This window comes from Lissotriton vulgaris, chromosome 3_1 (genome assembly GCF_964263255.1).
Source record: "Lissotriton vulgaris chromosome 3_1, aLisVul1.2, whole genome shotgun sequence".
In the NCBI taxonomy this organism is placed as follows: Eukaryota; Metazoa; Chordata; class Amphibia; order Caudata; family Salamandridae; genus Lissotriton; species Lissotriton vulgaris.
Window position 1 is genome coordinate 1,352,115,997 of NC_141689.1, and position 23,398 is coordinate 1,352,139,394.

General features: G+C 48.3%; 1 protein-coding gene across 3 annotated transcripts in view; it reads right to left on the reverse strand.

Annotated features, from left to right (window-relative positions):
• LOC147727877 (tyrosine-protein phosphatase non-receptor type 9-like) overlaps positions 1-23,398 on the reverse strand; it is a 1,887,882-nt gene that overhangs the window by 1,617,034 nt on the left and 247,450 nt on the right. For all 3 annotated transcript variants that reach the window (XM_086961826.1, XM_086961825.1, XM_086961827.1), the window contains one exon: positions 22,323-22,463. In XM_086961826.1, the coding sequence (XP_086817952.1) occupies positions 22,323-22,463 (141 nt within the window). The remainder of the gene's footprint in view (positions 1-22,322; positions 22,464-23,398) is intronic.

Below are 23,398 nucleotides of genomic sequence, written 5' to 3' on the forward strand. Positions count from 1 at the left end.
CTGCGCGCAGCGGCAGTGAGAAGGCGCTGTGCTGGGGCACTTTTTATAGCATCTGGTACAGGTGCTCCCTCAAGCGACACTACATTTAGCAGTCCCACCTTCTTATAACTGGTTTCAGGAAAGTTCCTTTTGAACAAGGATTACAATTCTTGTTCTAGCCTGGGCGATTTTATCTGGACGAAGGGTAAGCGAGTGCAAGTGAGGTGTTGCCGTGAGCAGAAGGCCATGCAGTGCTGGAAGCACCGCTATTTGAAACTGGAATGCACTGACGAGTGAGGGGAACATGCCGTGGGATGGACACACTCAGTATTCTGTGCATCTGTCTTGTCAGCGCAGCAAGTATTGCTGTCAAGACCACCTCACTGTCCTGAAGCCTTTTATGATTTAGGGAGCGTTGCCTCCTTTCAGTGGTCTGGCAGCGGGGACATTGAGCGGGGAGCTGGGCATCCTGCCTGCTGAGTGCTTTCCTGCCGTTGCTGGTCACAGGCTAGGGCACATGGCCCGCTCTCTTTCCCAGCGCGCTGCACCTCCAATGCCCCTGGCGCTGTGTGACCCTGGGCATCTTCCAGCCAGCCGGCAGCTCGCTGCCTCGGGTCACATATTAGCGCCTAGTTTCACTGACTGTCAGCAGTGGAACTGCGGCTCCCCAGCTGCCTCGGGTCACATATTAGCGCCTAGTTTCACTCCCCCTCAGCAGTGCTAATGCGGCTCACCCGCTCCAGCCCTCTCTTCCGCCCCGTGGACTAATTAGCAGCAGAAGAGCCCCCAGCAGGGCCAGCACCACCCCCAGGAGCGGTGCTACAGTGGCAGCGATGGACGAGGCCCGGATTACGAACGCCGCCTACAGCCAATGGTCACCTCCAAACAGCACCTATCGTCAATGGCAGGCCTGAATTGTGGGATCTCCCCGCCCAATCCAGTCATCAGGCATGTCTCCAGGAGAGACCGAATCTCAGCCTCCCTCTCTCTCGGTTCAGGTGCCGAGACGTGAAAGGAGAAGGGGCTGCGGCATTGTGATCAGGGTCGTTGACCGCCTGCAGCCCTTTACCCGCCTTCTAGTCATGCAACGCCTGGGTATGAATGGCATTATGTGATGGCAGGAATCTGCCGTGAGCACAGGGTCATTACCTGGCTGGAGAGGCACTCACTTTTGTATTTCTGATGATCTGAAGGCGTGATCTTCTCACAAATCAAGGAAACGAAGTGCGGGAGACCGCGCTTCGTTGTTTTTTTTTTTTTTGCCGGATTCGCGCACCGAGCGCGAATCCTGACGATTCTTTTTTTTTTTTAAATGTTCTTTTTGGGACCCCCTGAGCAGGTCTAGAGGTTCAGGGTGTTTCTACCCTGCCCCTTTCCTTATTTTTTTTTTATCCTTTTTTCACTTTTTAGGTTTCGCTGGGGGGCGGAGCCGTTAGGCTCCTCCTCCAGCGAAATCTGTAGTTTCTAGTATGGGTGACTTGAACACGCCTCTCTGCTTCATTGGCTAGCTCCATAAATGGAGGCTAGCCATTGGAACAGAGAGGCGTCCGTCAATGCCGGACCAGACACGGGGGCGTTCCCGAGATTCTTTGGCTTTTGCCGACGTCACGCGACGCCGGGAACGCCCCCGTGTCTGGTCCGGCCGGCCGTGCTTGCTGCTGTCCTGCCTTGTGTCCCTCCTCCCGCCGTCCCCACGTTTCCCTCCTCCCTCCCGACGTCCGTGTCCTTTCCCGCCCCCCTCGTCCTCTCCCGCCCCCCTCGTCCTCTCCCGCCCGCCCCCCGCGTCCTCTCCCGCCCCCCCCCCCGTGTCCTCACAAATATTGGTATCCCGTCCCGCCCGGGGGTTTCTTCAGCCGGCCGGCCAATCCCAGCGCGGCCGGCCGGAAGTGCCCGCCCCCCCCCGCCGCCCAGCGCGAGAAGAGGAGCCACGGCGAGCGCTGGAAGTCTGCGCTGGCACCTATTCTGGGCCTTACGGAAATTCCTTACGGAACTAGCCTGACACTGTCCTAAGTTAGCAAGTCTGCCCCAGGGATACAGAGCCGCTTTCTGGTGCATGGCGACTTTAACAAGACAAGCTCTCAGGTCCCCGCTGCCTCCACGCCGTTATCAAAACACACAGGTAATCAGATGCTGAAGTCAGATAAAAACAGCCATGAGTTGCCATGCACCCTCTTCAGTACAACACAAGAAACTCTACTGCATGTCGGTGCTCACAGTGCAATCACTTCCGGTTGGTTCAAAGGTCACATCGTCCATACAAGAACTCGCGTGCCGAGCTCTCCTAACCAGACATTGTTGGGGTGATATATTTACTGACGGGTATGAACTCAGCTGCCATTTCCGTCTGATACGCAAGTGCTTAGGGGCACCGTAATAGTATGAATGCAGTCGGGAAAATACACTATGGTGTCAGCTGGTTACACACGAGAAACTGCTCAAGATCACCACATAAGTCCCGAAACCGAAGGAGAGGGCGCGCATTGCTCGATACAACACACGTCAGCATCCACAACACTAATCTTGAAGTGTCCCAATGGAGACACCTGCCCCGCACACACACTTGGGCGGCATTCACGTGCATTCCTGGCGCGTCCTGGAGGTGAGTAACCCACGCCAGGGCCAGGCAGCAAGGTATGCCAGCGCGTGGCCACCCCTGCCCCGCGCCCCCTCCGTGAGCGAGGACCCCATGAGCCAGGGCGCCTCCGGGCCGGAGACACATGAACCAACAGGGCGGAAGAAAAAACACGAGGAGGAAAATAAAACATGCTGGATAATAAAGGAAGGAATGGCAGGAATGCGAGCAGGTGAAGCGGGAACGCCTCTCCCAGGTAATGAGGCCCTCGTACGGGAACCGCGCGCCAAGAGCCGGCGGCAGAGGCGGGCCCGGGGGCTCCGAGGGCAGCGGGCGCACGAGCGGCGCCGCGCACAGCGCCTAGACGGCCCAGGGGGCCTCTGGGCGCGGATTTCTGCAACACGCCGTCTCTGCAGGCTTAAGTAATGCGCTGAAAAGTTGAATCTTAAGTTGATCTACTAGTAGAACGTATATATTCCATCTAGAGAGACGCACATAACAGAGAGGCCAGGGTAGGATGTCCTCCTCTTAACTGAATACAAAGCAGAGATCCGGGGTGGGAACAATGACGCTCTGGACGGTGGTTCAGACACAAGGCCCCTTTCCTGTTACAAGTAAACTCTCCAGACTGGCCTCGTGCGCTTAATCGATGAGGGAGGGGCTCGGCCAGATGTCCGCCCGCCAAAGCCCCAGGGGCTGGAGAACGAGCACACCCCTCCCGGTGCGGAGGGCGAGGGGTCCGCCTCGTGCCAGGCACCGTCGGAGCACAGCGTGGGATCTCCAGCCCTCACATACTTGGCATGCCTTCCGCTCCAGTCACAGTATCAGGGGAGGTCGAAAACTGAAACACCTGTTCAAGAGCAACACTTACCGACTCTCCCCGACGAGGCGTCCAAGAAGGGCAGGGTGCAGTAGGAGAAGGGCACCCGTCTCCCGATGCGAGGCATGGCACCGTGGGCGCAGGTCAGGGGGCCGACGAGAGGAGGGTACCAAAGAGGCCGAGACTGTAGCAAGGGGGCCGAGGAATGCTCCAGACAAGCACGCGAGCTGAGGGCGTACAGGCCTCCACTGTCCACAGCACGTCTCCTCAGCTGAAGGTCGAAGATGCACTGAGGTCCTGCCCTTATGGCACCTCCCCTGGCTGATCATGGGATGGGATAAGCCCCCCATTGTCTTTCAATTAGCAGCCCCACCTACCAGCACTTAGGAACGGGTCCCACCTGTTGAGACCGGACAGAGGTGGGGCAACACCCCCCCACACTCCCCTCCCCGAGGCTTAAAGGAAGGAGACCCTTCAATGCACTTGCAAATGGAGATTAGTAGGGCACGGATACCAGCAAAACCCATGACCTTTAAGAAAGGGGGAGGAGGAGGGCTACACCACACTCGCAGGGGCAATTTAAGCTAACCTACTCCACGAAAAAAAAAAAACCTTGCCACTAGGAGTCTATAGGGCACTAGGATTTAATCTATACGGCCTTATTTATATGTGTTCTTTTATCGGACGATACACATTATATTATATATATTATTTAAGGCCGAAAGGCTAACTTTACGTCCTTCCCAGCAAGCTAAAAGCCAGCTATGTGACGCGCGGAGTCTCACGGGCCACGGCGCGTGTGCAAGCCATCTGTGGAACAGACTCCACGCCTAATGTTTGTGGATTGCCAGCTCTGTGCCTCTTAAAGCTGTGGCATCGCTTGCCATCGGGGCGACCCCTCCAACAGCACAGCGCTCTTGGGTTTTATTAATACAAAGGCATCAGACATGCGGACGCTCTTCGCCTGAAGTGTGCACACTCACTAACGGAGGTGTCATTTTGGGTCTGGGGAGGCGCATCTGAATATGCCCCGTGTTGCGGTGGCCATGCCATCTGGATATAAACCCACTACTTGTAGGGTGGCACTACTCGTAGGCCTCCAAGAAGCAGAGAGCCCCCACACCCTGCTTCACAGTCCCATCCCCAGGTTTTATTTATCCCAAGCCTTCCTCACCCACCTACAATCATTACCCTGGATGCAGCAAAGCATCCGCAGCCAGAGCCTTCACACACCCTCTCTATTGGACACAGGCATAACAACCGATGCACCTTCTTACTCAAGGTGCTGGACGACGCTGTCATCAGGGACAGTATTGTCCAGTGTCGGGTCTTTAATTACCAACCTAATGTATTTTGGGAGATGTAGGATTTGTAAAGAAAAGCACATGAATAGCACCTGGTGTCTTTGATGAGATGTTATCTGCAACCTCATTCTTAGTTTAACTTAACTCCCAAAGGTTTTGCGTCATCCCACTCACGAGTGCAGCTAATCCCATGTTTGTGTCCTTTTGCTTGCTTTTTAGGTTTCGCTGGGGGGCGGAGCCGTTAGGCTCCTCCTCCAGCGAAATCTGTAGTTTCTAGTATGGGTGACTTGAACACGCCTCTCTGCTTCATTGGCTAGCTCCATAAATGGAGGCTAGCCATTGGAACAGAGAGGCGTCCGTCAATGCCGGACCAGACACGGGGGCGTTCCCGAGATTCTTTGGCTTTTGCCGACGTCACGCGACGCCGGGAACGCCCCCGTGTCTGGTCCGGCCGGCCGTGCTTGCTGCTGTCCTGCCTTGTGTCCCTCCTCCCGCCGTCCCCACGTTTCCCTCCTCCCTCCCGACGTCCGTGTCCTTTCCCGCCCCCCTCGTCCTCTCCCGCCCCCCTCGTCCTCTCCCGCCCGCCCCCCTCGTCCTCTCCCGCCCCCCCCGTGTCCTCACAAATATTGGTATCCCGTCCCGCCCGGGGGTTTCTTCAGCCGGCCGGCCAATCCCAGCGCGGCCGGCCGGAAGTGCCTGCCCCCCCCGCCGCCCAGCGCGAGAAGAGGAGCCACGGCGAGCGCTGGAAGTCTGCGCTGCTCCCGGCCGGGTGACAGCAGACTGGGAGCCCAGAGAGGAACTCCCGCAGCACCCGGGTGAAGCGAGGCGGGACTGGCCTGCAGCGCTGCCACCCCGGCCGCCTCACTTGGAAGGAGGAAGAAGCGGGCGAGGGTGGGGGGCTAACCGGACAGGAGCGGAGGGCCGGCCAGCCGAGGAAGTCCAGGTGAGTGGTTCCTTTCCTGTCCCCCCTCCGCTACTGACGCTATAATTTAAAACTTTCAGTGCCAGAATGCATAGTGGGTTTGATAAGAGTCTGATTTTTTTTTAACTCTGTTTTTATTGTAGGTTTAAAAGACATGAGCATATCCATCAATGAGATATAAACATACAAGATGGCAATACAGGGTAGTTCAGTACAACATCTTACTAGCACGTCCAACAGCGCTAGTTCGCATCAGTCCTACAGCTAATTGCTCCTTACATAACAGGATCAATCCCAACGCATGTTAACATATTTCAGCATAATACAAAAAACAATAACACCCATCCCTCTCCCCCCAGCACGCCCTGAAGCAACCCAACCCGGAAATAGCTAACCCACTCTGACTATACCAAAGGCATATTCCTGCACACTCTTACCCTGTTACTCATCTCTTTATCCATCGGGTATTGTGTGTAGCAGCACTCACTCTACACCATCCCTCCAATGCAGTCATCATCCAGTCCTTGGGAACACTCGCCATCCGTGGAGTCCCCTTCTCCAGGCAGGTGGTGAAGCATGTCCGCCCAATCCCTGGGCTCTTCTTTTACCGTATCATCTGTGCAAACCTGCTTGAGACGATCTCTTCCGCTAGCACTCTCTCCTGCATGTCTCTCGGCCATCTCTCCACTGTGGTGGGATTGCCATACACCGTTTGGGCAGTAAAAGAACCAATTTTGTGAATTTATAATGCATTGCTCTCTTCTTGGGTCTGGGGATGAAGCTCACTAGGCGTTGGCTGGATACCCACCCTGTTACCCTCATCAGTTTCCCAGCCACGTCTTCCCAGTACGTCCGTAAGATCCTACACGTCTAGGTCATGTGTACAAATGTAGCACTTGGTTTCTCCACATGTAGGACACTCCGATGACCGCTCGGGTATATCCTGTGCAGCGCAGCCTAGCGGGGTCATATATGTCTGGTGCATGAAGTTGAAATGTGTAAGCTTACACCTGGTGTTACCAGCGGCCTCCTGTACTTATGCGCAAGCCAGCGCCCTTTCCGTATTAGTGAGTGGGGATTGTAGGTCAGTTTTCCACACCTGTAAGGCCTTGATCAGTGGTGTCGGTTGATCTGCTGTCAGCACCTGAAACCAACCTGGAAATCAATTGTCTCCCCTGTCCACCCTCCAACAGTATCTCCAAGGTCTGGGACACCGGTGGTACATTCGGAAAGTCTGTCTAGATCTACCTGGTGGTGCCCTCTAGCTTTGCAAATTGTGGATGCTGCTCAGCTGCAAGCCAAAGCTCTCCCTGGCCTCCGCGAATGTAATGAATGTGTCTGCTGGGTAGAGATCCCCCAACAGAAGGCAACCCCCGTAGTCTAGTCTGTGTCATGACGTCTGAAATCTTTCTGTATGACTGTAGCTAGCCCAGTGGGAGGGATCTACTGAATGGTGGACGCCTAAAGACTCAGTATATTACCATGTCCCACACCGCTGCGACCTGTGTCACTACCACGTGAATAACAGCCAGTCGCCTACGACCTCACATTAGGCATTTAGGAAGCCAATCCGCTTTACTGAGATAAGAGCATGAATTGGCTTAAGGTATCATGGTATCTGACATCAAATGCTTTTACTTTATATAGTATTCTCTGGAAGGCATGGGCAAAGAAAAAGGAGATTAATGCCTAAAGTAGCTTACCCGAGGCCTATTTCTTCCCCACCTGTTCTGCTGTTGCGTCTCGGCTGCAGTGAGAGAAGAGGTGAGTGCTTGTTTCTCACTGCTCACCGGCTGCGCACTTTATTCATTGCACCCAGTTAGTGCAGCCCAATAATCCCAAGGAAGTAGCGGTATTCTGAACTTAAAATCAAAAGATGCTTCCAAAGGAAAAACATTTAAAAAATCCAATTTGCAGAACAAATATAGCCAAATGTATAGTGATCGCCCAGAGCAATAATGATTTTCCCCCCAAAAAACTCAATGTAATTTAGTGTTAAATAAACAAAAATTTGAAATCAGATTTTTTTCCATTTTTTTTTTTAACCTCTTCGCCGAGGCGCAAATTCGGCCGCGGTGCGGGCGGGCAGGGCTAGGGGGTGGGCGTGGCGCTCCCTTACTTCTGACGGCTCCACGCCGTCATGAGGCACGGGCGGCCTGTGCTCATGATGGCATGGAGCCGTCATGACCCCGCCCACTCACTAATTCGCCCGCACAGGCGGGGAATTAGTGCCGCGGAGCGTGGGCGGAGCGGCAGTTGATGACTGCTCCATGCCGTCATGAGCACACGCCGCCCGTGGCTCATGTCGGCGTGGAACTGTCATGAGCATGGAATGGGCTAAAGAGAGCCCAATGGGGACATAAAGACAGTACTCCGACAACACAACACTAATACACAAAAACAAGACGGAAATATAGTGTGGTGGAAATGCATTCAGCTGTCAATTCAGAGGTATCCTACTCATACTGCTTATGTTGTCCACTGGAAAAGGCACATGGAAAGAAGTGAAAGCAAGAATAAGCGCAGACTTTTCAGTCTCCAATCAGGCGTACCCAAGACCATCCTCAGTTTAAAAGACTGCTGTAAATAGTATGTCTTCACTGAAAGGTGCACATGTTCCCAGGCAAGAGTTTGAGACACATCATTATAAAGACCTCAAAAGCATTTTGAAGCACCACATTTTAGGGGGTCCAATTCAAAGTAATCGCCGTTTCCAAAGGTTCACTAGTTTCGAAGTCTCAGGACTTGGTTGTCATATGTCTTGTTATGTTAATAACACTTCTATAGCTCACAATTACCATCGCTCTCCTAGTTCTTATCTAAGGGTTAGGATACTATATTGCATCAACTATTATGAAAATATCAATGTGGCCTTAAGTGCTACAGAGAAGACGCAGCCACTATGTAGGCAGAAAAGTCACAGCACACTCTGAATTGCGTAACTCTTACGTACCTCGGCATTCAGAGCTTCATCTGTGCCAATGGCTGGTATAGGCAGGCAGGGCGAGAGAGAGGTATGCCCACTGCCCATAGACCCCTACCTGCTTGTAATATATTATTGCATGTGAAGAGTGATTTTTTTTTTTAACTGCAGGAGCTTTCGAGTGTCACAATCCATCTTTAATAACAAAATAGTTGATAGGCTGTTATAGAGACAGGAAGGAGCTTACAATCTGTCTAGAATTACTGTAAAAGTGAGGTTTTTCACCCTGACTTCCAAATTACAACATAAACACTGAACCCTCATGTTGTCAAGTCGCTGTTATTGACGGCTACTTTTCCGCAATACTATGAGGATTATTCCCCATGACTCCTCACCTCAGAAGTGGTCACATGCATCCCCTGTGCTGGGGAAGAAGGGTCATGGAAAGGCCTCCCATCCCTCTGTCTCGACCCTTGTCCTGTACATTCAAAATGATGTTTATCTGTTGTCCTGTCACCAACCCCTGCTGCCCATTGGTAACCCCGCCCTCCCTTTTAAAAGAAAAAATTAAAATGCCGGTCAACCATCTTCACTGTCAGCACTTGCCATGAACCTTCTTACCTCGTCCATTCCAGATAGTTTAAAAGGTGAAGCAGCAGCTCCTTCACAGAGCCAGGACTCAGGCCCCAAGGTCAGGGTTCACATCTCTATAAGATGAAGCATCAAGTGACTCCCAAGGCCAGGGTCTGATTCCAACCAAGACCAAGGGGGGCTCTTATGTGGTGTGTGTGGGGGGCTCTTGTGTGTGTGTGTGTGGGGGGCTCTTGTGTGGGTGTGTGTGTGCAAATGCAATACGTCTTGCATTTGCGACAGAGTAAGCTATTGGCATTGTAAATGAGAATGCCATTTATTTATCTGTTTTCAAAACCAACACATAAATAAAAAGTTTGTCATTTACAATGCCAATAGCTCAAACTTTTCCGAAGGCGAAACCGTTGCATTGTAAATGCTTGTTTCTTGTGAGTTCCAAGTAACAAGATGGCTGCCAACACTTCCTGGTTTGGAGTGTTGACAGCCAATCAGAGTGAAGCTTGTGCCCGGGAGCAGTCACGGTGACTCCTCGGTGCTCAGATATCAAAACGTTTCTTTTTCTAATTTCTCAGGAACGGATTTACACCATTTTAAAACAAGCATTTGCAATGCAATAGGTCTCGCATAAATTAAGTCTGAGCTATTGGCATTGCTAAATATTGCAACACCAATTGCAACAAAAGTCTATAATTTGTAGGCCAAAAAAATGTATATTTATTTTTGTAGCAGTGATGGCATGCTGCGCTTTAGATGAATATGTTTAAAAGTAAAGTGCGCCATACTGCAATTGCTACAATAGTTAATTGTGGATGCGTTAACAACTGATGTGTGCCCTGATGGCTGGTGGTGTGTGTGCCTGTAGAAATTGTGCACTGATGGCTGGTGGTGTGTGTGCCTGGTGAAAGCGTGCACTGATGGCTGGTGGTGTGTGCCTGGTGGAAGCGTGCACTGACGGCTGGTGGTGTGTGTGCCTGGTGAAAGCGTGCACTGACGGCTGGTGGTGTGTGCCTGGTGAAAGCGTGCACTGATGGCTGGGGGTGTGTGTGTGCCTGGTGAAAGCGTGCACTAATGGCTGGTGGTGTGTGTGTTCCTGGTGAAAGCGTGCACTGACGGCCGGTGGTGTGTATGCCTGGTGACAAAGCGTGCACTGACGGCTGGTGGTGTGTGTCCCTGGTGGCAAAGCGTGTACTGACGGCTGGTGGTGTGTGTGTCTGGAAGCGTGCACTGAAGGCTGGTGGTGGGTGTGCCTGGTGGAAGCGTGCACTGATGGCTGGTGGTGTGTGACTGGTGAAAGCGTGCACTGATGGCTGGTGATGTGTGGGTGTGCCTGGTGAAAGTGTGCACTGATGTCTGGTGGTGTGTGCCTGGTGGAAGCGCGCACTGACGGCTGGTGGTGTTTGTGCCTGGTGAAAGCATGCACTGACGACTGATGGTGTCTGTGCCTGGTGAAAGTGTGCACTGACGGCCGGTGGTGTGTATGCCTGGTGAAAGCGTGCACTGACAGCTGATGCTGTGTGTGTGCCTGTTGAAAGCGTGCACTGACGGCTGGTGCTGTGTGTGTGTCTGTTGGCAAAGCATGCACTGACGGCTGATGTTGTGTGTGTCTGGAAGCGTGCAGTGAAGGCTGGTGCTGTGTGTGCCTGGTGGAAAAGTGTGCACTGACATCTGTTGGTAGGCGGATATGTAGACACACACGATGGCCAACTGAGTCTCGAGGTATGTGCATTTTAGGAAAGAAACAGAGCTGAGGCTCCAATTAACGTCAGTTGCGATGGTGCTTTCAGTGATGTAAACATTGGTGTGCTGGTAACTGAGCTGAGACCAGTAACTTATTCAGCACAGGACAGTGCACAGCAGTCTGCTTGGGAATGGCTTCACTGCACACCTATCAAGGCTGTAAACGTGGACAGAAGGCCTGTTCCTTATTTTCGTGGGGCACATGACATAATCGCTTCGCCACTGGCGCACCCGCACACCCGTGCTCTCTTCTAACCTCTCATCCATCTCCCTCCCACTGACGTTGGACCCTACTGCACACGAGGAACAGGGGTCTCCTTGAACCCCGGTTTGGTGAGTGGTATATAAGGGAAGCATAACATGTGTGCCATGGGCTCCTCACATTCCTGTGCCCGGTTTTCACTCCCTCTGCTCCGTTAATTACAGATATGCCCCCTTTCTTGTCAGTAAGTGCTCTGAAGTGACGGGCTGCGGCATAAACACGATGTAAAACGCCACACATATCTGGAGAATGCACATACATGCATGCTATAGCCATGGACGCACAGGCACGCGCGCCATACCTACTGGACACATCATTAAGGCTCCTTTGAGGGGAAGAGCAAAGTGGGAGATAATGTGGCACCCGATACCTCTGGGTCTAGTTCAGGCTTATAAAACTGAAAGAAGTGCTGTTGTGGGTGCAGAGAGGGCGGGGGCTGGTGGGTACCGCACACATCACAATTCATCCCGAGGCAGACGAAAGCCATAGGAAGCGCAGGGTTTCATTGTATCACATTTGCACGTTGTTGGTGTTTCAGAGGTCGAAGCCTACAGCAGGTAGTGTCTGGAGGGTGAGTGGCGGATTACACGTGTAGGGCCTTAGCATGGGTACAGGCGTACAAGGCTGGAGCACCTGAGGGATTACAGGTGCAGGCTTGTCTGGAAGGCTCACAGGTGCCGTGTCACCGGAGTGAGGAGGTATAAGGGACTGGACCATCTGAAGGTTTGTGACAGATATGAGGACTGTGACAGAAGTGAGACTGCGTCATGCTTGGATCTACAACCTCATGCGTTACAGGTACTGAGCCGAGTACCCTCAGAGAACTACTACAAAGCTTCCCCAACTTGGAGGAAGACTCCCCGGAGCACAGTGCTCAAATGACTGTAAAGTCTAAAAGTTTATGCACAGTTCATTGTAAAGTAACCCTCACACAGTTGAAAGTTTCCACGTGTTTTAATCCAAACTCATTAGCGTCATGAGTACTTCATACGTGTTTGAAAATGTTTTCATTAGCATGTTCCAACAATGTATCATCCAATATTAACAGTCCCAATGCATTTCGGGCTGAAGACTAGCCCTTCCTCAGGGGAATGCTCTACAACATAAAAGAAGACATCAATCTGTCACTAAATGGTTCATCAGAACGCCATAATTCGCAATTACATCAGCTGGTGTAGGTGACAATATACCATCATGCTCTACAGGTGACCAAGTGAAAAAAACCTGAAAGTGATGCCATCTAAACGCAAATTAAGGACGTGTGGGTGTGTTAATAGCGCCGGGAAATTAACCGACGATCAAATCAAAAATGCGCAGTGTAACAATTAAAAGGCAAACAGTCTCCTAAGCCCATGTGTTCAAAAATCAAACGAAAACAGTGATCGTTCCTCCATGAAGTCACGGACTGCTGCTCGCAGCAAAAGATCCACGGTTCCTGGCTGCGGGGGATTAAAGCTGTCCAATACCTTGGTTGCCACTTGAAGGCTGCACAGTTGCACAGCCTGTACCCTTGAAGCTTTAGCCACAAACGAGATGGGTCCCTCCAGCACGCCCAGGGTTGGCGTGCAAATTATCAAAAGAAAGGCTCCTCACTACTCCAAAGAACCGAAGGGACACAACAGGGGACCAGGCAAAGAAACTATATTTCCGCACAGAAGGCATGACGCGTTTCGACGTTGTGTCTTTATCAAATGCCTGTGAGCTGTGCACTGTCACCGACGCCTTTCAAGTAAACCATCTTGCTCCCATTGGCGGAAGCCCAGCGAAGGTGATTGGTTGTAAGAGCGCCATATCGCAGTCCCCATCGGCGGACCACTACTCCCAGAAGGCACCATCTCAGCCCTCAGGTAAGCGTCTCTTTTGGCCTTCTTGAAACTCATAGTGAGTGCTGGCGTTGTCTGAACAGGTGTGTGTGGTGCAGTTAAAATAATTTTCAGTGTCTTTCATATATATATATGAAAGTGCAGTAATACATATATTTTGTCTTCCTCTTAAAAGTGCTGCATTAATAAAGGCCTTTGCTTCATGTTGACAGTTCACTGATGAATCAATTTACCTAATTTTGAGAGTGCGGAGTTCCTTTTTTCTAAGTGTGTCCTATTGTTTCAACTCTGAAGCAACACAGCTTCTAAACTTACTTGTCTTGCTTTATACCACATTTCCCTTTCTACCTTTTACCCCTCTCTTGCCAACTACTGTCTTTACTTAACCTATTAACCTAGTTTTGTATACATCTTTTCATTGAGCTCTCTCTCCATCATGTGTCTGTTTTCTTGCAGCATTTATCTCAGTATAAATCACCTTTTTCTTCATTACCTCTCTCTCTTTAAGTTTCCCCTTGCATAACTGTACACCTCTGCCTCTCTCTACATTCAATTCTAGCTATCTCTCTCTACCACACTCTAAAATGTTAACTAGTTCTCTACCTCTATTCCTATACTTACATATTAATCTTTCAACCTCTTTATCTTTTCCTTCTCTCCTGTATTTTACTTCTCTCCCTACTTCACATATTTTTGCCTTCTTAGAAATGCCTAAAATGGGTAAGGTTGGCTGCAGGAGTCATTCCTACCCACTAGCTCATGAAAGGCATCTCTAGGTACCCGCTTCAGAACACTCCTGGTCCTGAGGAAGATCAGAAGGGGACTGACCTGCTGTCTTTGACATGAGACGAACCCTGAAGGGCTGGACCTGCTCTCGTACCAGGGCAAGCAAGTGAACTCGAAGGGTCAAAAGGTTGACGTCCTGTTAAAGCTAGAGGGACACAACAAGGTATGAGAGGCCTTTTCCTGCAACTGACCAATGGCAACTGGACTTGTCTACTAGACCTCTGCCTGACATCCTTTGAGTGTCTGAGCTACTCTCCTGAGGTCTAGGGAGATCCTTAGAAGTATACTTCTGTAGTGGATTAGGACTTAAAGGACAATTGCCAGAAGGTAAAATCTTTGACCAGGAAGAACCTAGTGTATCGGACCCATGCTCCAATGCGTCAAATTATGCCTAGGTCACAGCCTACCACGGTATTGACTTATCATTGGCGTTTTAGGTTAGTTGACACTATTCCTATTAAAATGTTAAAAATTCATTTCTATGGTTCCCCTTATTGAATGTTTGATATTTTGGTGTTATTTTGTTATTAAATATTACTCAATTTTCCTAATTTGTATTGGGATTTTTATTGTTTTGCATTTCGACTTTATCACTGTTTTAGAATTGCATAAACACTATACACATTGCCCTAACTTAATCCTATCTGTTCAGTTCCATAGTTACCATGTTGTTGAGCTCAAATTCATTTAGTGACTTGAGGGTTCATCTGACAAGGGATGAGATTATTCCTTGGTATGGGCAGCCATGCACCCCAAATATTCATATTTCTTACATTCACTAAAAAGTTAACAAGTCACACTTAGCACGTTTTATTAGAAACAGAATTTCACATAAAATGTTGCATGTAAAAACAAATGGGAATGCAATCTCAAAAAGAAAGGGTTTTACCAATGCTTTCTTTAGCTACTAATTGGATGGTGGACAACAGACAGTTTGAGCGTCCAACTGTTTTCACTTGTCCCAGTTTCTGAAGGTTTAACATGAAGTTCAATACTGTTTGGTATCATGAGAGCTTGAATGAGTCAAAAAGGGCTAATAAATGCAAAGTTGTTCCAAAAAGGGGACCCCAAAATATATTTTTCTTGAGGTCCTACAACTCCCTAAGATATCACTGTCTTTTCCAGGGGGAGGAACTCTTTTTTTAATGTATCAATATACTTCTATATCATTTTATACTGGACAATCTACATCCCTAGAACGACTTTCATATGTTCACTTCTTATCTTTACACCACACTGCATTGCTCCTCCATTGTTTAAAATTCATACTATGTATGAATTACATAATCGAGTTCACAGAACTTCCTCCCCCTCTCTGAGATGCCTCCCTCCAGCACTGGCCGCTACAACTTCACATTACTGGTAAACGATCACAAGTGGCATTCCAGAATAAAGGATAAATGCATAATTAGTATGGTCCTGCAGAGTGGTGATGCTTCACGTTTGTTCGGCCAACATGGTAGCAATTCCATCTAGTCTAATAACAGACCAGCAAGTAAAATAAAAAATTTAATGAAACTGCAAATAAAATAATCACTTGTGAGAAACTAGTTCTTTGCAAATAAATATTTACAGCTTCAGAGTACATTTTGGAAGTTGAAAAACTCCTTTAATTTGATATTTACATTATCAAGGGTGGAAAAGGAAAACTAATTATTTTTTTTAAAAGCATTTTGAGCTTCAGCTTGACAGCAGGGAGACATTACAACTTTATGAAGGTGGTGTTGATACCGTGACAAAAAATGTCTTTTAGTCATGTTTGGACGGAAATGGGATCACTTACAGAGTTTACACACAAATCTAGTTTCAGTGAAAAGAAAAAAAAAATCAGATGAGAAATTGATAAAAGTAATCAGACAATAACGAGATAAAGGAAAACAAAAACGCTTTCTTGTTAAATCTTGTTAAGTTCTTCCAATTCACTGATAATTAGGAACAACGTTTTGAAAAAAGAAAACAAATGACATTAATTTGACAGTGCAAAATTGTGACCCATCGAATAAAAAAATGTTTCAATGTGGACATGTTCAGGCAGATATGAGGCACACTAAAACATTTAATGTTATGCTATATTTATGTCATGTTATATCAATTTTTTTTATAAAGTACACTGCCACAAAACGGTTCACAGACTGGCTAATACAAACTACCAGACACACAACTTCAAATGGGCTGAATAAATATTGCGTTTTTGAGACTGTGAGGAAAAAGGGTCCGATACCTCAGGAGCACTACAGGATTTAGAGTTCCCTGGGACTCTGCAGACATGGGGCAACTACCGGTCACGCGGGAGCCGGGAAGACGGACTACCCACCTCTCGTCTTTCTTCACAGACCTCTTTTGGTATCGATGAAACCAGTGAGGGCGGAGTTAACACCGGAACAGACAGCGCCAGTTCCTTGAAAACCCGGATGAGGAGAGAGGAGGGCGCGTCATCCAGCAGAAGCGGAAACCGAGAGGAGGAGCTGAACGCGGAGGTACCTGAGGAGTCGGAGAATCGGGAACGCGAGGAGGACAACGAGGACGGAGAAGAGGACCACTGGACAGAGGATTGGTGGCGTCCACCGGAGAAAGCTGAGGAGCGGCCATAACTCTGGAGAGTTACGGCAGGGTCGGTAAGTCATACCGATTCAATGTCATTAAGGGAGGGAGGGTGAACTCTAGGGTGGAGGCAGGGAAGGGTTTGCAGAACTACGGGAAAGTGTGGATTGCTTTGTTTCCTCTGTATTGGGGTATTACTACACTGACTTTCTTCCATACCACCGCTATAGTCTTACGCCCTGACAGCCTGAGAAGCCTGTTAGGAATCCTTTTCCTCTTGTTTGTTTTGGATACCCCCCCCCCCTTATCACCTTTGTTTCTTTACCGCAAGACCGCTTTCAAACCACCGGGTGTTGGTGATGGTAGTATAGCCCTTCCACAAGACCGCTTTCAAACTACCGGGTGTTGGTGACGGTAGTATAGCCTCAGACCACAATATTACTGACGACCCTCATTCTTTCTGTCTCCTAAACGATCCTCCGGATTCGGACACCATCACGGAGAGGGAGGAGTCCCAAGACCTGGCCACTGGCCCTATACCGGAAGATACCAAGACACCTGGGATAACTCCTGAGGATTCAGAAGAAGAGGACACTGGTTTTTCCCCATCACTTCACCCCACTGTACTTCCTGCTAATAAATCAGCCACTGTCAGACAATATATTCAGCCTCCTCGTTTATATATCCAACCTGCCCTCCCACAAGTGGTTTCAGAAGTGGGATCCCCAGGAAAGATGGAGGCTGCTTTGACGAAAATGGCGGAAAATCAGGAACAATTAGGCAAGGTCTTCGAAAGATTCCTGAGTGTGGTTGAAGAAGATAGAAGCAAAATACAGAAAGTTCTGGAAGGACAAGGACAAGCACATGGTACTGTAATGGATAAACTCACAGAAGCTTTGGGACAACAGCGAGGACCCACCACCCTTCCCTCCATGGTCTTGCAAAAATATGTTAGTGGAGAAGATCCCAACTGTTTCTTTACCTATTTTGAAAGGATAGCTAATGCTGCGTCATGGCCTGCTGATAAATGGGGTCAGTACATGGGCCCTCTCCTATCGGGGAACCTGCAGGCCGCCTACCAGGCTGCTACCGTTCAAGGGGTAGTTCCTTATGTGGATATAAAACGCTGTATAATGGAAAGACGGGGTATTGATGATGAATCATATCGAATTAAGTTCCGCCAAATAAAGGAGGGCCCACAGGAAACCCCTCGGGCACTGTTCTTTAGGGTAAAAGACATGACAGATAGATGGTTAAAACCGGCCACCTAACAAAGACGGAATCATGTCCAAAATATACCTAGAACACTACTTGGCGTCCCTTCATCCACCCATTCAGAGATGGGTAAGACAACAAGCCAACCTCACGATAGAGTCGGCTTTTGAAACAGCCAGTGCCTATAATCGAGCTCATGAAATCCAAAGAACGAAAGAAGGTGATAACTGGAAAGCCACCGGGCCATGCGGCCATAAACCCTTAAGACCTCCATTGGTGAAAAAAACAGAGCCCATTACTATTGTACTTGGAGCCCCGGGAATACCATTGATGAGAACACCATCTCCAGGGCCACAGTGTTTCAACTGTGGGCGACTAGGTCATATTGCCCGTTTCTGCCCTCAAAAGGAAGAACCTATGGAAATAGGGATAGCAAGGAAACACTACTGTTCCGCTAACGATCAGGCTCTTCCCCCTTATCTTTGTAAGGTAATGATTAATGGTCAACCTACCACGGCCCTGGCAGACACAGGCTGTCGACAAAGCGTTATTAGACCCCAGGACTTACAACCCTGGATTGGTCCTGTTGATGGAGTAGTAGCTATTTGATGTGTTCATGGAGACACCAAAGAATATCCCACTACCAATGTTCAGATACGACATCCATATGATTCCGGTACCTCTTTAAAAGTGGGTCTCATACCCAATCTTCCAGAACAAGTCATTCTTGGAAGCGATTACCCTAAACTCCCGCAAATGATAGCCCAAACGCCCACCAAAGAAGACGAGTGGTGGACCACAGCACCATATGCAGGAGAAGAAAACCCAGAATGGATGAAGTCGAAAATCCGGAAAAGTAAGAAACAGAGAAGAGCAGAAAAAGGAAAAATTCCCACAGCATTGTAGATTGTCCCGGAAGACAACCCCTGGGAAACCGACCGGAACTTTAGGGCTGCTCAACGAGAAGATCCTAACTTACAAGAAGCTTGGAGGGTGGCTCTAGATAAGGAAGATCCCTTACATGTAGGCCCTTACTTCTTTACTAAGAATGGGTTGTTATAGCGGAAAGGGAACCCCGCTCAGACACCTCAGTTGTTAATACCCACCCCTTTCAGGGAAAAGGTGTTGTTCTTAGCACACAGTCATCTACTGGGAGGTCACTTTGGGACCGATAAAACCGAGAAACAAATCACGGAGAGGTTTTACCGGCCAGGGATATACCAGCAGGTAAAAAAGTATTGTCGTGAGTGTCCGGTCTGCCAAAAAAATAGTACATATAGGCCTCCACCAGTGCCTCTTCGTCCTCTTCCCATTATCGAAGAACCATTCAGTAGAGTAGGAATGTACATCATTGGTCCCTTACTGCCTTCACGTAGTGGGTGTAGATATGTGTTGGTCATAGTGGACTACGCCACTAGATATCCTGAGGCAGTGGCACTACGGCGCCCTAATACCACAAATATCTCCAAGGCAATGATTACAGTGTTTTCAAGGGTCCGATTTCCAAAAGAAATCCTGACCGACCAGGGGACCCCTTTTGTATCCAAAGTGATGAAACAGGTATGTGCACAACTGGGCATACACCAGATTAGAACCTCTGCGTACCACCCCCAAACAGACCGGCTAGTGGAACGTTACAATGCCACCATAAAAACTAACCTAAAAAAACTGCTCGATCTAGAAGCCAGGAAATGGGAGGATATGTAAATGGGAGGATATGTTACCCCTAGCTTTGTTCGCCATACAATGTAAATTACAGAAGAGCACAGGATATTCCCCATTTGAGCTCTTGTTTGGTCATCAACCCCGCACCTTGCTGGAAATGGCTCAGGAAAAATGGGAAAACAAACCCGATAATACCCGGCCCAAAGTTGAGTATGTGTCTAACCTCAAAACACACTTAAGCCAAATCCGTGCCATTGTCCGAGCCAATCTCGAAAATGTCCAAATATACCAAAAAGCCCAATATCACCGAAAAACAAAAGAAAGGACTTTGGCAGTGGGTGACCCGGTCCTTCTTATGATGACCTCCTCTGACCACAAATTAATAGGACAATGGCAGGGTCCCTATATTGTAACGGAAAAAGTGACCACCGTTACCTATAGGATTATGATCAATCAGAACCGGGGTGTTTCCCAAATATACCACATCAACTTACTTAAGAAATGGGAGGGTCCCATACCGGCACTGGTCGCTGAGACAGAGCCAGTAGAACCATTGTTTGCACAGTGTATTGACCCGACTCTACCTACCTCACTGAAAAACGGTTTATGTCATGTCCTTATGCCCCTTATGGACGTCTTTTCCACAACACCGGGTCTCACGGCCATGATAGAACGTTCCATCAAAACCACTCCTGGCAAGAAGGTCCGTCTTAAACCCTATCGAATACCTGAAGCCCGTAGACAAGTCATCAAAGAAGAAGTCACTAAAATGCTAAACATGAACATCATAGAACCCTCCGTGAGTGAGTGGAATTCCCCAATCGTACTCGTACCGAAACCGGACAGTTCGGTTCGTTTTTGTATCGATTTTCGGGGGGAGGTTAACAAGATCTCTGAATTCGATACATATCCCCTCCCTCGAGTTGATGAGATGGTGGAAAGGATAGTAAAAGCCAAATACATCAGCACGCTAGACCTCTGTAAAGGTTACTGGCAAATACCCCTGAGAGAGCAAGACAAAGAGAAGACTGCATTTTCCACCCCAGATGGGTTATATCAGTTCAAGGTGTTACCCTTTGGACTTCATGGAGCCCCGGCTACATTTCAGAGAGCCATGAATCACATCTTACGACCTCACGAGAAATATGCTTGTGCCTATATTGACGAAATCGTCATTTATAGTGAGGATTGGTCCTAGCACATGGAACATCTGAAAGCAGTCATTTCAGCCCTAGGCCAACAGGGACTCAAGATAAACCCTGCTAAAAGACACCTAGCAGCCCAGACAGTGAAATATTTAGGGTATCTATTGGGTGAGGGAGTCATTCGACCCCAAGAGTCCAAACTAGCAGCCATCTCCATGTTACCTTACCTCAAAGTAAGAAAGACCTCCGTGCCTTCTTGGGCCTACTCGGTTATTACCAAAAATTCATTCCTAACTTCTCCCAGTTGGCGGCTCCTCTTACTAACTTACTCCAGAAAAACGTGAAGACCGAAGTCCTGTTAAAACATCTCACACAGGAGGTCCTACAGGCTTTTCAAGCACTCACAATCCTTGACATCTGAAACTGTATTGATTAGTCCTGATTTCACCCTACCTTTTGTCTTGCAAACTGATGCGTCTGATCAAGGGTTAGGAGCCGTCCTGTCAGAAGTCAACAAACAAGGAGAAGAGAAGCCCTTAAGGTATATCAGTAGAAAACTATTTCCCAGAGAACGCAACTATGCAGTGATTGAGAAAGAGGCACTTGCCATCAAATGGGCCATAGACACACTAAAGTATTATTTAGAAGGAAGGGAGTTCACTCTTTTCACAGACCATGCCCCTCTAGAGTGGATGACACGTAACAAGGGAAACAACCAGAGGGTATTGAGATGGTTCCTAGCCTTACAACCCTATAGGTTCCAAACCCGACATAGAAAAGGGATAGAGCAAGGGAATGTGGACTTCCTATCTAGATATCCCCAAGACATTTTCCCCAGTAATAAGACAGCAAAGGAAAGGGGATGTGAGGAAAAAGGGTCCGATACCTCAGGAGCACTACAGGATCCAGAGTTCCCTGGGACTCTGCAGACATGGGGCAACTACCGGTCAAGCGGGAGCCGGGAAGACAGCCTACCCACCTCTCATCTTTCTTCACAGACCTCTTTTGGTATCAATGAAACCAGTGAGGGCGGAGTTAACACCAGAACAGACAGCGCCAGTTCCTTGAAAACCCGGATGAGGAGAGAGGAGGGCGCGTCATTCAGCGGAAGCGGAACCCGAGAGGAGGAGCCAAACGCAGTACCTGAGGAGTCGGAGAATCAGGAACGAGAGGAGGACGCTGTGGACGAGGACGGAGAAGACCACCACTGGACGGAGGATTGGTGGCGTCTACCGGAGGAAGCTGAGGAGCGGCCGTAACTCTGGAGAGTTACGGCAAGGTCGGTGAGTCATACCGATTCAGTGTCATTAAGGGAGGGAGGGTGAACTCTAGGGTGGAGGCAGGGAAGGGTTTGCAGAACTACGGGAAAGTGTGGATTGCTTTGTTTCCTCTGTATCGGGTATTACTACACTGACTTTCTCCCATACCACAGCTATAGTCTTACGCCCTGACAACCTGAGAAGCCTGTTAGGAATCCTTTTCCTCTTGTTTGTTTTGGATAAACCCCCCCTATCACCTTTGTTTCTTTACCGCAAGACCGCTTTCAAACCACCGGGTGTTGGTGATGGTAGTATAGCCCTTCCACAAGACCGCTTTCAAACCACCGGGTGTTGGTGACGGTAGTATAGCCTCAGACCACAATATTACTGATGACCCTATACTGGAAGATACCAAGACCCCTGGGATAACTCCTGAGGATTCAGAAGAATTCAGAAGAAGAGGACACTGGTTTTTCCCCATCACTTCACCCCACTGTACTTCCTGCTAATAAATCAGCCACTGTCAGACAATATATTCAGCCTCCTCGTTTATATATCTGACCTGCCCTCCCACAGAGACTTTCTAAGAAAAAAAGATTAGAGGTCGAGCTCTACGAGTTGAAAATGTAAATGTTTTTGAGAGTGCCCCCTTACATAAGTGATATGGGAGCACTATACATGTGGAAATATATTTGCAGAGATGGTGTCCTGAGGCAAGGACGCAAGATTATGGTTAAGACAGATTACAACTTTAAATACTAGAATATTTTATACCTACCCTGTATGCTTGAAATAAATCAATTGCCCTGGATACATCAAATTTTCGAGCCATTAAAAACTTCACAGCTGTGTTCTGAGGAATTGAAACAACATTTGGTTGCTCCCTGTTTTTCAGTTCTGTTAAAAACTCTTCAACTGCCTGAAATAAAAGTAAAAACAGTATTATTATTTGTGGAAGATTTCATTGAACCAAACCAAACGTTTTGAATCATAAAATGTATTCAATAGTAGGCGAGCGTTTGTTATTTGGGTTGTCATAACATAAGACTTTCCTGAGAATAAACAGAGCCATAGAAAGTAATGTGCATTGCCTTTCTACCGAGTGACATTTGAAAAGAACTACATTTTATTGCTCAAAGCATATTGATTACCGAGAATACTTTGTGTAGTGATATATCAGGGTTACTTTTAACATGCCTACACATCTCATACTGAATGGAAACAAAACCTATGAAAATAGTTTGATCGATAGTAATCACCTTTAAAAACATCTCACTGGCAACCCTCACAATCTGTTACGAATTGTAAATTTCCTAGACAGAAAGTTCTTGACCGCTCCACAACTTGCTGATATGTCTCATACTATGACGGTATAATACAGATCCAATAGAAAGAACTATTTGATTGATATCTTGGGAGTCCATCAGCATCCGAAGTACCGTAGTTTAAATATAGGTTTTTTGAGCTCTTCAAAACTAACACAGGTCTGTCACCAACAAACACAAGTCACCCTGCCCTGAGCTGCTTTTCCTGAACTACGCCTGCTATGATTTGTAATGTACCCCAATATAGGCCTGGGTAGTCATCTAACCTTTCACCTACATTTTCCCTGCCATTGTACTACATACCAGTTTTTGGTATTGACCTTTTACCTAGTTAGGTGCTGCATAAATGTTGAGTGGTGCTCTCAGAAAACTAGCCTCATTTATTATGCATGAGGATTCTCAGAATCACAGCAGGATTACCATCTTCTGCATAATAACTATGTATAAAGGTCATTCCTTTTGTCATCCTTGGCCGACATGGCACAGCAAAGTAGAACTCTTGAGGGTACTTTTTGGGTATATAAACACC